The 16,429-nt window shown below is 18.8% G+C and overlaps 2 protein-coding genes across 5 annotated transcripts in view; one reads left to right on the top strand and one right to left on the bottom strand.

Moving 5' to 3' along the window:
* The window catches only part of LOC108000080 (acyl-CoA Delta-9 desaturase), a 32,925-nt gene extending 21,153 nt beyond the window's left edge, over positions 1-11,772 (top strand). For all 3 annotated transcript variants that reach the window (XM_017060238.3, XM_062073528.1, XM_062073527.1), the window contains 5 exons: positions 7,551-7,766; positions 8,070-8,200; positions 8,423-8,628; positions 9,058-9,243; positions 9,416-11,772. In XM_017060238.3, coding sequence (XP_016915727.1) covers positions 7,562-7,766; positions 8,070-8,200; positions 8,423-8,628; positions 9,058-9,243; positions 9,416-9,731 — 1,044 coding nt within the window. In that variant the 5' untranslated portion in view covers positions 7,551-7,561 and the 3' untranslated portion in view covers positions 9,732-11,772. The remainder of the gene's footprint in view (positions 1-7,550; positions 7,767-8,069; positions 8,201-8,422; positions 8,629-9,057; positions 9,244-9,415) is intronic.
* A 260-nt stretch (positions 11,773-12,032) lies between these two features.
* LOC108000062 (acyl-CoA Delta12-desaturase) lies at positions 12,033-15,891 on the bottom strand. 2 transcript variants are annotated; one of them, XM_062073525.1, is made up of 6 exons: positions 15,785-15,891; positions 15,257-15,384; positions 14,521-14,651; positions 13,922-14,127; positions 13,312-13,497; positions 12,033-12,608 (listed from the first exon to the last, which is right to left on the bottom strand). In XM_062073525.1, the coding sequence occupies exons 1-6, from the start codon at positions 15,874-15,876 to the stop codon at positions 12,299-12,301; spliced, it is 1,053 nt and encodes a 350-aa protein (XP_061929509.1). In that variant the 5' UTR covers positions 15,877-15,891; the 3' UTR covers positions 12,033-12,298. The 2 variants fall into 2 exon arrangements, with proteins under 2 accessions (XP_061929509.1, XP_061929510.1); XM_062073526.1 differs by having other exon boundaries at positions 15,762-15,869.
* Between the last annotated feature and the right edge of the window lie 538 nt (positions 15,892-16,429).

The raw sequence follows: 16,429 nt of genomic DNA, 5'->3' as shown, positions 1-16,429 counted from the left end.
CTTAATCTAATTTAAAACACTAACGTTCCATGAACTTGTTACGAATGTTCCGGTAAATTATGAAAGTATGTTTTCTTTTTTTTACTATTATGTAATTTATAATCTATAGTTTTTAATAAAAAAAATATATTTGTATACATTTTTGTTGTTAATTTTATAATTCATATTGAAATGTATGGAATGAATTTTTTTTTTATTTTATGATCGATTTTATGAATAAAATTATTTACTTTTATAATGTTTATAATAAAGAAAATTTTCAAAAAATATAGAATAGAATATATAAATATATAAAAAAATATTTTTTATATTTAAAAATAATGATATAAAAAAAAAATATTGAAATCAATTTCGTGAGACAAAATTCTATGAGATTTTCAAATTCTCCCAAACAATTATTCGTATAACTAAAGCGAATCTAAACGTATTGAAAAAGTTATTTATAAAATGAAGTTGATAAATGAATTATGAATCAATGAGTTTAATTACGTTGAGTAAAACGTAATGAGTTAGTTACGTTTTTGAATATAAATTAATATTTATATCTAATAATTAGATGTAATAGTTTTTAAAAATTTTTCACTTATCCTTTGCCGATTTTTTGCTTCTATAATTGAATATAAATTTTGATTTCATAAAAAAATATAGTAATTTAATTTTTTATATTCTTGCATTTATTATTTTATTAATCGTATCGTTTTTGATTTTACATTGTTTCTTAATTTTGGTGAGAACAATCGAAGAGAATGTATTTCAATTTGAAGTTCTCATTACATAAAGTATATTTTATTTAAGCATAGTTTCTTTTAAGAATAAATAAATATGTATGACTGGCATAGTCAGAATTATTGCATATATATAATGACTACGTATAATGAGCATATATAATTAGTTTAACTTAAGTAAAATGTTAATAGTAATTTTATTAAAATTAATCTTTTCTTTTTCTGTAATCTTTGAAATCATTTCAGATTTGTCCTAGATATTATAACAATTAATTGTTGCTCCTAATATTCATAATAGAGAATATTCATATAAATTTGATTTCTTTTTCTTTAGATTTGCGAAAATATCTTTTGAATATTTTTGATTATTTTTATTAAATTTGTTATCAAATCTTTCTGGATTGCTTCTAAAAAATGTTTTGAATTTAAAAAAATAATGAATCTTTTATCGAATGAATTTCTAATGTATTTAATGTATTTCTAATATATTCTAATATTTTCTTGGATTGTAAATATTTCACATAAGAAATTTAAATCAATTTCAAGAAGTTTGAAAATTAATTTATGTTCATTATCAATCAATTTTCTGCTCAATTTTAAAATCATCTATATAAATATATGATATGATTATATAAAGATATATATATTATTTTTATATAATTTATATAGTTTTTATATAGTTTATATACTTTTATATACATAGAATATTTAAAAATCAGAATAGTTTCACTGTTTTTTTTAATATCAATATTTATGTGTAATAGATTGATATTCCATAAAAATTTTAATATTTAATAATTTAGCATTCTTTTGTCAATAATAATAGCGTTCAAATTAATATTAACTTTTGTTAAATATTTGTTCATTCTTTTATAAAATGGAATAAATAGTTTTTTTCTTTTTGATATATTGAATTATTATAAATATATTTTGATATATTGGATTATTGGGATATATTGCAATATTTATTACATAATTTATACGAAAAGAAATTGGAGTTTTTACATTTTTTTAGAATATTTTTCATTTCAATAAAATAAAATTAATTTTAAAGAAAAGCTGTTTGATATTTGCAAATATTTTATTTTTTTTCTAATTTTCTGATAAGTGCTAATATTCTGGAGAAATTTTTTAAATCATAATTGTTATCATTAAAATTTTTGATAAACAAATTTACTGATTCATATTTCGTGATTGAATAGCTTATAAGGGAAGAATAGAAAAATTTCACGAAATTTCTTTGATTTTTTAAATTTTTTTTCATATTCAATATATCATTTTTATTAATAGAATATACATAATTTATCCAAGATTTTTTTTACATTTTTTTCCTTAACTATTATTAACTATCATGATATGGCTTATAGTCTTTTATATTGTATTTTATTTTATACATACAAATGTTTTCTGAACACATTTAAGGTATAATTTATTAATGTTATTAATTGTTTTGCAGCTTTTGTTCCATGATGAGATTGAATGTTTCCTATGTATTTATTGTTGCACGAAGATATTGAATAAAGATATTTCTTACTTCATAAATTATATTGATAAGATTTTAAACTATTATATTAATATTTTCTTTATTTAATGTTGATAAGAGTAATATTATTGTATATTTGCTCATAATAAATTGAATAAGTGTCAATTCCTTTTCTTTGTATTCCACTTTGGAGATTAATGAATATTTAATATTTTTAGTATTACTTTTGATACCGTGATTGGATTATGTAAAATAGTTATTTCCTATTAAAGTAGATGAGCTATTTTAATAGAACACTTAGTTAGATTAATAGAATTTAATTCTATTCGTAATTTTTAAATAGATAAATCACATAGAGATCTTTAAGAAGGATTTTATAATATTTCCTTTAGAGTTATTTTCTCTAGAGTTATTTTTGTTGGATTCTCACAATGTTTTTTTCTAGCAAAATAAAAGGTTTTAAAAAATTATTAATTACCAAGTTAATAATTTTGATGAATAAGTAGTTGTATAATATATATAATATTTATATGTATTTGAAATATATATATATAATTTTGACAATATATTGTGTACAGATTAAAAATAATTTTTTGGAAAGAAATTTCATTTCAAACAATTGAAAAAGAAGTAACAACTTCAGTTTTATTTATTATCGATGAAACTTATAAACTTATATTTTTTATTTTCGAAAAAGAGCAATTTTTAATATTTGCAGCAAAAATTTTTTTTGTGTTAAAATTTTTCTTAAAAGTTTCTTAGATAAATGATTTCTAAATTGATATTATTTATAAATATTTATTATCTTTCTAGATATATTTTGTATCCAATATTTTATTCTAAGATTTTTATTCTAAGATATTTATTTAATTTTTATTATATTTTGAAAAATATAAATTAGAAAATTTTTCTTTTATTTTAAAATTATGAAAATAAACTATAATTATTTTATTTATTTGAAGATGTAATTATCAGGTTTTTTTAATAATTATCGTGCATTTATTTTTTATCTTATGATCATTTAAATGTATCTTAATCATATTGCTGAGAGATTAAATATTTGTATATATCAATGTTAATTCATATTTGGATTTTTTGTGGTATTTTTTATGACTTTTTAAATTAGTAATAATTGAAAGTATTAAGAAAAACATCGAGTAATTTCACAAAAACAATCATTTTTTCAATAGTTTTTATATAAAATAAAACAAAACTTTCTTTGCTTAATTTTCTTTCTTTATTGATTTTCATATTTTTGATGGATATGATTTATCTGAAGATTCTTTCATTAAAAATAAATCTGCTTTGTTTTGCAATTTTTTAAAATTTAAAAAAAATTTTTTTTATTCTATGAAGTTGATTTGGAAATTATTTTTTTATTATGTTATTGTTTGTTAAATTTTTTTAATGAAAAAAAATTTTTTGTCTAGAATTTAGAATAATTATATGGTTCCAATTTTTGAGTTATTAATAATAGGTCTGATATATTATTATTCGCTGAATAAATATTAGAAATCTTTTGCCAATCTTTTGTCCTTCTTTTTTATTTCAATAGAAATTTATATTATTTCCTAATAAATATATTCTTTCCTATTCAATAGAAGTTTATTTATATTCTCGAATTTTACATTAATTTAAAATGGAAGATTTCTGAAGAATAACATTTGCAATAATAGTTTTATATTTAATTTTGTCTATTCCTTTTCAATAACTTCATATAGTATTACCAACATATGATATTACAAAACATAAAAATATATTTTTCTTGTAATTATTAATTAAACTTACAGATTTATTCTCTGTTTGGATTGTCAATAATGTATTCTGCTATTTGTTTACTTGAATACATATATGAATACACATATGAATATTAAATTCTTGATACAAATCGAATGTTTGTTGAGTTGGTTATATTTCCTTTGTAACTAATATAATTTTTAGTGGAATACTGTCAATGGAATCGAACAATAGAATTTTGTTTTTTGTAGCTGATGTACTACTTTATTTTAGTGTCATAATTGTTATTATGAATTATCGGTATAGCAATAACTCAGTAACTCAATAAGTCAGTAACTGATTAATATTCATATGGCATATTGCAATATTCTTATACTTATATTATTTTTGTTTATTTAATATTAATATATATCTATATTTTTTATTTTATTAATGCGATATTTAATTATATTCGCGATACTTTATTAAATGAATTTTTTTTATTCAAAATTGAATTTCTCTCTCTTTTTTCTTTTGGTTTTTTTTTTTAATTTTTCTTATGCCAGATCCGAAAATATTTCAGAAAATATATTATTAATTATGATATCACTCTTTCAGATAAATATTTAATTGATTAATAATTGAAGAAAGTATGTATTAAATATTTTTTTGAGAATTCATACATAAATTTCATTAGAATTATATATGCAAATTTGAATTATATATTAGAATTATATATGTATTTATTAGTAATTTTGATATTCCGGAAATTTTTTCTATACGTCATCGAATATGATTTCTAAAAAAAATTAAGAATCACTGTTTTGTGCAATTTTCATATATGTGTATATGTAAATGTATATATTTCTGTAAAACAAGATATTTCAAATAAATTTTTATTTTTTGTATTATATTATATTATATTTTGTATTATATTATTGTATTATATTTAAATTGCAAAATATATATTAAATTTATCGAAATATGATTAACGAAATATATGAATATAATACAAATACAAATACGTATTTTTACTATTTTGTATTTTTTCATTTATATTTACATAAATATAATACGAATATTTTTTGTTTATTTAATATTTTTCTAAAAATTATAGAATCTATAGAATATTAGAATATTTTAATTATATTTAGTTAGATTAGTTAGATAGAATTTTATAATATGAATTCTATATACTATATAATATGAATTCTATATACTTTCTACATATATTTATTTTACCAAATCTTGACAAAAAAAATTTAAGAAGATATATAGTTATAATATATAGAATTGTGACATCAAATTTATATTTAAAATGTTATAATAATTAAAGATATAATCTAAGAAATTAATTGAAATAAAAATTAATTAAATTAGGAATTTTAATGTTTAGATATAAGTAATAGATGATTTGCACGTTAATATATTATAATTTTTAAAGATGAATAATATGGTAATAGGTTGAATAATCAGGGCCGCAATTATTGATCATTCTTGTATATATATATATATTCATTATTTGGTGTCTAGTTTTAAGAAGCATAATTTATTTCATTTTATTGAATCTAATTCAAATATGATTATATCAAATTTGAATAGAATTTATATATTTATTTATTATTATTTTATGTATAGAAGATTTAATGAAAACAAAATATGTTACTATTAGCAATATAAAATGTTAGTAAAAAAATACAAAATAACAATAATTAGACAAAATTAAAAAATATTAAGAAAACATAATTTTGAATTTTTTCTCAATTTTGAATATTTATTTTAGTTGTACTTTTAATCATTATTTTATTATGCATAAAAAAATCAATCAAGGAAGCTTAAAAAAATATTATATTAAAATATATATATTATATATATAATTAATTTTGAATATTTATTTTAGTTGTACTTTTAATCATTATTTTATTATGCATAAAAAAATCAATCAAGGAAGCTTAAAAATATTATATTAAAATATATATATTATATATATAATTAATATAATAATATAATTAAAAATATAAAAATATAAATATTATCATAACTAATTAATTAGAAAAATTAGAAAAACTCATTTTTTGAACAGGATTTTGAACAGAATTATTTTTAATCATTTTGTGATGTATAATGAAAAAAATTTTTAAAACTGGTAGTTTGATTCAATTTTTAAAAAAAAATCTAAGAAAATTAATTTATGCTAGGGTATCAAGAGTTAAGTATATTCTAATTCAATTTAAATCCAATATTCATGAAATGATCGGTTATATATATTTATTAATATTTTTTTTATATATTTTAAAAATATTAGAATATGATTATAATTTAAAATTATTTTTCAATTATTTATATATCAACAATAAATTAATTAAAAAAGTTTTTCATTCAAATTCACGAAAAAATAACAAATTTCTCATATTGTTATTTTATTGCAAGATCGTTAAGTTTTTAATTTTTTTTTAATTTTTCCTTTTTTAAAGAAAAAGCCAAAATTAAATTAGAAAATTGAAAAATCAAATTGGAAAATTTATTGAAATGCAGAATTATTAGTGTTATATTAATATTATATTATTATTATTAATAATAATAAAAAAATTTTTTTAAACTATTATAAATTCTATAAAATTTTAACGAAAACCTTATAGAATTTTAATTATTAACAAAATTTCAACAAATAAATAACATATAAATATTTTTATTTTATATTTTTTCTAGAATAATTTAAAAAAAATATCTATATATATTGTTAAAATATTAATAAATAGAAAGTAATAAAAATATAAATATATAATAAGTTATGCATCTTTATAATTATATTTCATTAAATAAAATAAAATTCGCAAAATAAAAAGTTATAAATATATATTGTATAAATGAGAAATATTATTTTGTTAATATAATAAATATAAAATATTATAAATTGTAATTTTAATTTTAAAAAATTATAATTTTTAATTCTAAATTATTATAATTTAAATTTTAAGAAAGATAAAATATATTTTGTAAAAAAATGGAAATATGAAATAATAGCATTATTTATATTATATATTATATATTTTATTTATTTATTATGAATTATCAGAGATTGTTAAATATAATAAATAAAAAAAATCAGAATACTTTTTATACTCATTTACTTTATTTAATTATCAAAAAAATATTTTAAAAATATTTAAAAAATTGTTAAAGCACAATTATTTTATTTAAAAAATATTTACAAACAAAATATGTTTTTATACTCACTTTATACTTATACTATATGTTTATATATTCTATATACTTTATCTTTATTTATTTATTTATACTTTATCCTTATTTATTTATTAAGAAAATTATCAAGATATTTATTTTAAAAATTATTAAAAACAATTATTTTATTTGCAAATTCTTTTAAAACAATCTTTTAATGTGTCGTCAATCTTTTAAAATCTTCAATAAATCAATAAAAGAATTTTTCTTTTGTTTTTTATTAAGTTCTATTAATTTATATTTATTCTACTAATTTATATTAAGTTATATTAATATTAATTACTTTTATTCGATCACAAATAATAAAAAAAAATTTCATAAAATTCAAAAAAAATTTGCATCCTAATTTACAAATGTAATAATTTTTTTATATTCCGTTTTAGAAACAGAAGAAATGGCACCTAATGTAACAAGTACTCCATCAGGTATATTTGATGGGGATAATCGTTCAGATCAAACTATAATCGAGACACCTAAAAAAAAATACAAGAAACACATTATCTGGAGAAATGTGATTATATTCTCTTATCTTCATTTAGCTGCTGTGTATGGATTATATCTGGTTTTTACGTCTGCACAATTTAAGACCACTTTGTTTGGTAAGTGAAATAATAAATTGTTCGGTTAATTATTACTATTCCATAATATTTTAAAGTATTTTACGTTGCAAATGACTTTAACAAATGATTTTAACATTTGATTTTAATAAATAAAATAATTTTTAATTCTATTATTAATATTTAGTTAATTATTTTTAATAATATATACATATATATATGTGATGTTATTTTCATGAATAAAAAATATATAATAAGTAAGATATAAATTAGAATCTTTTATTTAAATATTTAATGATATATAATAAAAAAAATTAAAATTTATATTTTATTTCCGTTTTATAGCATTATTCCTATACGTATGCACTGGATTGGGAATTACAGCTGGTGCTCATAGATTATGGGCACACAAATCTTATAAGGCGAAATGGCCACTTGAGTTAGTACTAGTAATTTGGAATACTATGGCATTTCAAGTAAGTCATCAATTTATTAAATACTATTACTATTAAATACATTACATAAATTTAGAATAAGAGGTATTGATATAAATTAATAAAATAATTTTCAACTAAAAATTAAACTGGAAATTTTATTGTAATTTTTTGTTTTTATGATATTGTGATATTGTAGAAGAGAAAATTTTTTCTATTAAATTTTTAATTGCTATTTTTCCATTCAATTTTTTTTTTTTATAGGATGCAGCAATTCATTGGGCTAGAGATCACAGAGTTCATCATAAATACAGCGAAACAGATGCGGATCCTCATAACGCGACGAGAGGATTTTTCTTCGCGCACATAGGCTGGCTCTTGTGTAAAAAACATCCGGATATTAAAGAAAAAGGCAAAAGAATCGATATAAGCGATTTGGAAAAAAATCGTATATTGGCATTTCAGAAAAAGTAAGCGTGACTTACTAATTCTTTTTCGTGATCAAATGAAATAAAATATTTGACCTTTTTCCTATATTGAATAATAAAAAGTGATAGAAATATATTTTATATTCAGAGTGTGTTAATATATTCATTCATAGAGACCAAAATAAACATATAAAAGTAAAATATACAGAAATTAATTAAAGCTTATTTATTAAGAATTTATAAGCATATTGTTACATGAAGTAAGACAAAGACAAAGTAAACTAGCGATGTGATAAAAATAGAGATGCTTACTCTGCCGCTTCATTTAATGGAAATTTAAATTACTTACAAGTTAGAAAATAAATTTCAATTGACCTCCAAAGATATAATGTTAATGAATATATTAACATTCTAAAAAGATAAAAAAATTTGATTACTACATTCTTAATATATTTCATAATATATTTACAGATACTATTTAATTCTGATGCCTCTATTTTGTTTCGTTTTACCGACTATTATTCCAGTCTATGGTTGGAATGAAACTTGGTCCAATTCATATTTCGTGGCCACAGTTTTGCGTTATGTTTTCGTGTTGAATATGACTTGGCTTGTCAATTCCGCTGCTCATATCTTTGGAAACAAACCATATGACAAGTTAGTGTGATTATCATTTAAAAAATAGATATTAACATCCTACATTTTTTTCTGAAAATGATATAAATAATTAATTATTCAAATAATAATTCAAAAGTTCATTAAAAAAGCGAAAATAATAAACATAATGAAAATAAGCAAATAAATAAAATAATTGAATTATTTTATTCAGGTTTATCAATCCTTCGGAGAATAAAGCGGTGGCCATAGGAGCACTTGGCGAAGGTTGGCATAATTATCATCATGTATTCCCATGGGACTACAAAACAGCAGAATTGGGAAATTACAGATTTAATGTTACAACAGCTTTTATCGATATGTGCGCAAAACTTAGACTCGCATATGATTTGAAATCGGTTCCTTCTGATTTAGTGAAAAAACGAGTGGAAAGAACCGGCGATGGAAGTCATAATCTGTGGGGTTGGGGTGATAAGGATCAAACACAAAAAGATAGGGAAGTGACGATGGTATATCATAAGGCTTATTAAAATATGAAAAAAAAAACATTAGAAGAAACATAATTAACAATGCGAGCTAATTGTTCACTTGTTTCCTACGAAACGATTGGACTATGGCTCACTTTGTACATATTTAGGGGGTGGAGGAATACGAACTATCTGGAAATCATTGGAAATGTTTTGGAATATCGCTTAATATTTTTAATTACCCAGTTATATTAATCTTAGCTGTACTCTATTTTTATCAAAAATATGAATCTGAAATTATTCAACTATTCAGTGATGAGTAAAATATTTATATATTGTTTTGTTGTATTTTCATAAAAATTGATATGCACAGTAATAAGATTTCTCGTTTTTAGAAATATACATTAATGTATGTGTTGCTATCGAAAAAAAATTTTTATTTTTACATTATTATTAAATAATTTTTAGCGTAATAGTTATGCTGTAAATATCGATTTTTACAAATTAAAAGATATTAATCGATTTGAAAAACTAATATATCGAAAATTAAATAACAAATATGTCGATGTTATGCGACTGATTTGAGGTCATTTGGCGGGTTCTAAATGTCCTCAATAATCTCGCGAAAAAATCCTTAGTAGGATATTTCAACGAAATTCGAAATTACAATGATATTCGCATGCGGAAATCATTTGAAATTAGATACAGTAGAATTGCGATAATTCTCTGGAAATGCTTGTCAGATTATCAAATATTTTAAATTCTAAGAATACATCTGAAATTTGATAAGAAAAGATTTTAAAAATAATCAATAAATTAATAAATTAATACAATTTATTAAAAAATATGAAATAAATATTTTTTTACGAAATAAATAATATGCTTATTGAATAACAATAATAACAATAATAAGCTAAAATAGAATTATGCGTCTTGGATTATTGAATATTATCGAAATTCTACTGTATTCTAAAAACTTATATTAATATTACTACTAGTTCGTTAAGTATAATCTATATAATCTATAGATTTTTGATTGAATAAGTTTCCTTTCCATCTAATCCATATGTAAATTCTATTATTGAAAAATTGATTTTCTTTTTTTTTATTTACTGGTTTAACAATTTTAAAAATCGATGTTAAAGAATATAAACTTGAAAACTCTTTTAATATTTTTTATAAGAAAAAAAAATGATTAGATGATAGTTAAACAAGACAATAATCTTTTGTTAAATAACTTCTTTCACATATTCAATAACAAATTAATAATTCTTATATATGAATAATTCTAGTACTGATTTCTATCTCTCGTTTCAACTTTTATTTTCCCGATTATTGTTATTTTTATATTATTTATAAATATTTTTTCTAAATATTGAAGATGTATCATAATAAAACCCCTCCTTCTTTGTTTTTTCTTACTATTTATTCTCTTTCTTAATATTTTTAGTCACAATATAATAAAAATTTTATTTAGTAATTATAATTATCTATTTTTGAAACATGGGTATTCAAATATATTTCATTTTTCTTTTTCTCTTCTTCCACTTTTGTTCGTTTGCAACAGCTTAACTCTAGAAAGCGAAAGCGTGAAACAAATACAAAGTTCATTTATTTTCAAGTAATATATTTTTTAATTGTACTTTTATTAATTTCAACCCAATTATTTTCATAAATTTATTAGTACGAATCTAGATATATAGAATCTAAAAAGATTTTTTCTTTTTGTGTTATAAAAAATAACATTCTTTTTTATTTTTTGAAATTAACAATTTGTAATATGTATATGTGTAAAATTATAAAAAATATAATACCTCTTGTCCTTCATTATCTAATAATGATATTAAATAAAAATAGCAGAGAAAAATTTACTAAACATTATCGAAAAGTAAAGAAAAGAAATATTTCACGCTTTCTGAGATTAATAAATAAGAAAAAATAAGAATAAGGATATGGATCTTTCTAATTTATTTTTTTCTAATAATTTTATTAATAAAAATGGGTGAATGAAGGATATAAAAAATTTGTAATCGACGATTTTCTTTATTGTAATAAATAAAAAGAATTTAATTTTAAAAAGAAATAAAGGAAATAATATAATTGATTTTTTTAAGAAGTAATGATTTTTAAACATTATTTTAAAATTATTATATTCCTATTTTAATAAAATTTTATTAAAAGATATTGTTAACAATTGTTAGTAATTTATATTAATTTCTGATATAAAAATATTTTAAAACTAATTTAAACAATGAAATAAAAAAAATAAGAAAATAATATATTTGGATATATTCTCAATTGGATATATTAATAAATATGCAAATAACGCATAGATTTTTTTTGAAAACTTAATTTAAATAAAAATTGTTTTAATTAATTTATTAACTTATCGTTTCGGTATTCGGTTGAATAATTTTTATGTAACGTAGTAAATCGTAAAAATATATAAGTATATAATAAGGAACACTTTTTTTTTAATTGTTTTTAATTTTATTTATTCAATTATATTTATTCGAAATCTTGTAATATTTAATATGTCGATAAAATAAATATTTGAAATGAATAATATGCAAACAATGAAATTGAATTTTGGTGAATTAATTTAGTTTAACTAATTTTGCATTTTTAATTCAATGTTTTTTAATCAATTTTGTTTTCTCCATATTAAATATAGATTTCTTCTTCAACTTTTCGAGACTATCTTCAAGAGTGATTTCTTTTATACTCATTTCATGAAGCATATCTCTGATATCTTCAGTATCGACTGTTAGTAACGAATTAACCAAATTAAGTTCGTGCGCCATTTTAATAAAGAATGTGGTCCAATCATCATCATAAATACCGAATTCACCACATTTCCAATCCCATGGTATTTTGTAATGATATTTTGGCCAAAATGATTTTTTCAAGAAGAAAATGCTGATGGTTTTTGATGGAATCCTGAAATCATAATTAGATTAATAAATTATGATTGGTTAATACTTCTTTTTGATTATAATAAATATAATATAGAATTATATTTGAATATGAATTATGAATATTTCTAGTTTCAATTTATTTTTTTAATTTAATTTTTAATTCAATTCCTTTTTCTTGGTCAATTTTGAATTTTCAGAATTTTCATTTCAATTGTTACATATTTATTAATTTTTATATTTCTTTAATGTTATTTCGATAATTAATTTAATATTAAAAAATGAATTTTTTTGACAATGCAATTTTCTATTCAATAATTTAATTTCAAAATGCTTCAAATAATTAAAATAATTGTGAAATAACATTAATAATAAAAAAATACAATTTTATTAATATACGTATTAAGAAAATTCATTAATGAAATTATCATCACAAATAAATAGTACCCAAGCGAATCAAATTAATTCATAGAATTTGTATTTTAATTATTAATAAATAAAAATTAAAAAAAATTACATCTATATTTGTATAAATTAATGAATTTTTCAATTTTAATATAGTAAATACAATCAAATGATTATATATAAAATTGTTCATTATTTCAATGATTGCAATGTTTTATTTAATATGGATGCCATTATTGTCAATAATGACAGTAGCATGACTTTGTGGCATTTTAAAAAATAGTTTGTATAATAAGCTAATTGTATCTGAAATGTGTATTAACTTTTCTTCTTCCTTGATATTCCAGACTAAAAATGCACTATTTATTAGCCAGGATATATTTATTATAATAGCAAATCGTAGGAATCCTGTTATTAATATAGTCTCAATCAGTGATTCGTTCCAATATTCCAATGGTGCGTTCAGAGGCAATATAAGTCCAAATATTAAAAATAATGGCCAGTAGAAGCTGTGAATAAATGAAAATTACTATGATAAGTAAATATATTTTAAATAAAAATATGATAAGTAAATATATATTACAAATATATTTTGTAAGAATTTTCGTAAAATATCGAAAAATATGAAAATAATACATATAAATAATATTGTTTTAATTATATTATATTTGTCTAATTATTTTTTGTCTAATTAATTTTTTTTGTCTAATTAAAAAATAGCTTACAGGCAAAATTGTAGTAATAAGTTTAAGTTAATGGCTCACGTGTTGAATTATCACTATATCATTTCCATTATATAAACCATTAACTCAAACTTACCATTTATATAGATATTTTCATTGCAATGTTTTAGCTAAAAAGAATTTAGAATTTATAATTTTTTCATATAATAATATATATAATATAATATAAACATGTTTAACAGAAACTTACATCTTTTGAAAATAAACATAAATATCATTCTCGATATCGCTTAGATCAATTCTACGTTTCATCTCTTCAAAGTTCATATTAGGCGACAATACATTGCTTATATAGTGACTATAGAGAAATCCCTTCTTGTGATTGTAAGGATCTTTATCAGTTCCATAATATTTATGATGGATTCTGTGATATAATACCCAGTTATATATCGAACCCTATAAAAAATATACTATATTCTATAATTTATTAAAAATAAAGATGATAGAAAAAATGATAGAAAAAAAATTAAATAATAGATGTGAAAAATCTTTATTTGAAATTTTATTATTAAATTAATTCATATATATATATATATATATATATATATATATATATATATATATATAATATAATATATAACTTATATATAATATATAATATATAAATATATAAATTAATTCATATATATATATAAATAATATATATATATATAAACAATGTAAATTACGTATATATAGACAATGTAATTACGTATTTATATACGTAAATGTCTAGATAAAAAAGATAAAAAAACAATTTGTTTCATTTTTCTAGTCGTTTCATTAACACAATGACCTTAAGATATTTACCACTCCTGCTGAAGTATGAGCAAGCATGAGAAAAAGTTTAACCAAACTCTCACTTTCATATGTCCTATGAGCCCATAATCTATGAGCACCTGCTGTCATTCCAAAGTAACCGATAGCTGTTATGAAAATTGCTGAAAAATTAATTAATTAGCTAAATTATAAAAAAAAGGAATAATGTATTGGAATTTGATAGAATAACGAGATATTTTCATTTGTTTACTTGCAATGAATAAAGTTATTGATCATTTTTTGACTGATATCAGAATATTAATAACTATAGTTAACAGTCCATATAATTATTATTAATATAATATATAATATTATTAATAATATTAATATATAATTATTATTATTAATAATTATAGCATATAATTATTATTAATTCTATAGCATATTTTTGTAATATTATAATTCTTAATTCTTATAATAATAATTTTTATAATATTTATTTCTTTAATTTTTTATATTTTTTTATAATATACATATATTTCACATATAGTTATAATAAGATCATTATTTCTTCACTTGTTAAATTATTTTACGATGTTTAAATGCGATTGAATTAAATATGATAAGTAAATATGATTATTTTTAATTTTATTATTCGTTTCTTGAAAAAAATATATCAATGATCATTGTTAAGCATTGAAAAAATGATTTGATATAAATAGTATAAAATTAATAATATTAATTAAAAATTTTCTGAAAAATAAATAATGTAGAAAAATTTTCTTACTATAGAATATTGTCATCCATTTGGCAGAAGTGAACATCAACCAGATAGCATACACTCCTAAAACGTGTATGTAAATATACCATAAAATGGCTATCCATTTCACTTTTTGTTTCCTTTCGTTCATTATCCTGTTTATTTTAACAAATTATAAATTATATCATATTAGCAATACATTTCTTGTCATCATTGAATGTTTTACTTATTTTCATGTACTTTATACATTATTTTGAAAATTTAATAATAGTTTCAAGGAATTAAAAAATGAAAAATGAAAATTCGGTATAGAGATATAGTATCTATAGTAGAAATTTTCATTAAATAATTAAAAAAGTAGTTTTCAAAGGTGATTTTTTTAAGAATAAATCATACAAAAAGTACATAAAATTGAATTAATTGGAAATATAGTTTAATTGAAAATATCACAAGAGATTAAACAAGAGAAACATAGATTAAAACAAAATAATTTGAAAAATTAAATTATATATCCAGTGGATCAGAATACTACCTGCTTTATAACACGAAACTCACTTTTGAAAGGTTGGAAAAGAACTAATTGAATAAATCCAAAACACGAGCTTTATTTGATTAACCTCTGGACTCCGTTTGTTTTCTATTATCATCTAATTCACATTGTCATTTCCTTTATACTTTGAGACCTTTTAAAAACTATTTTCTACTTAATTATCAAATATTTTAATTTTTTTATTTAATTTTTTTTATTAAATGAATTGATTTGAAAAATTATTATATTTTATAAGATATTAAATAAAATAATCACATAATTAATAATGATATTTATTTATTTATATTATTATTATATTATTTATTTATTATTTATTATTTATTTATTATTTATTTATTATTTATTTATGTTTATTAAAATGTTCATTATATATATATATAATATTTATAGATGTTAAACGACGTAATTAAATTTAACATGTATTTATAAATTTGAATAAAATAATAAAATAATACAAAAGATTTCATAAAATATTATTACTAAAAGATAATGATTCATTAAATAATCATTTATATATTATTTTTGTCAGAAAATTTCAAATTTTAAAATGAGTACTTATAATTTTAAAAAAAATATATTTCTAAATTTATAAATTTATAAATACTTCAATATTATAATCTATTTTTTTTTATATATTACCAAATTTTGAA

Source organism: Apis cerana, linkage group LG4 (assembly GCF_029169275.1).
Source record: "Apis cerana isolate GH-2021 linkage group LG4, AcerK_1.0, whole genome shotgun sequence".
Taxonomy (NCBI): domain Eukaryota; kingdom Metazoa; phylum Arthropoda; class Insecta; order Hymenoptera; family Apidae; genus Apis; species Apis cerana.
The sequence above is the reverse complement of the archived record's forward strand: the minus strand, read 5'-3'. Positions and strand labels throughout refer to the sequence as shown.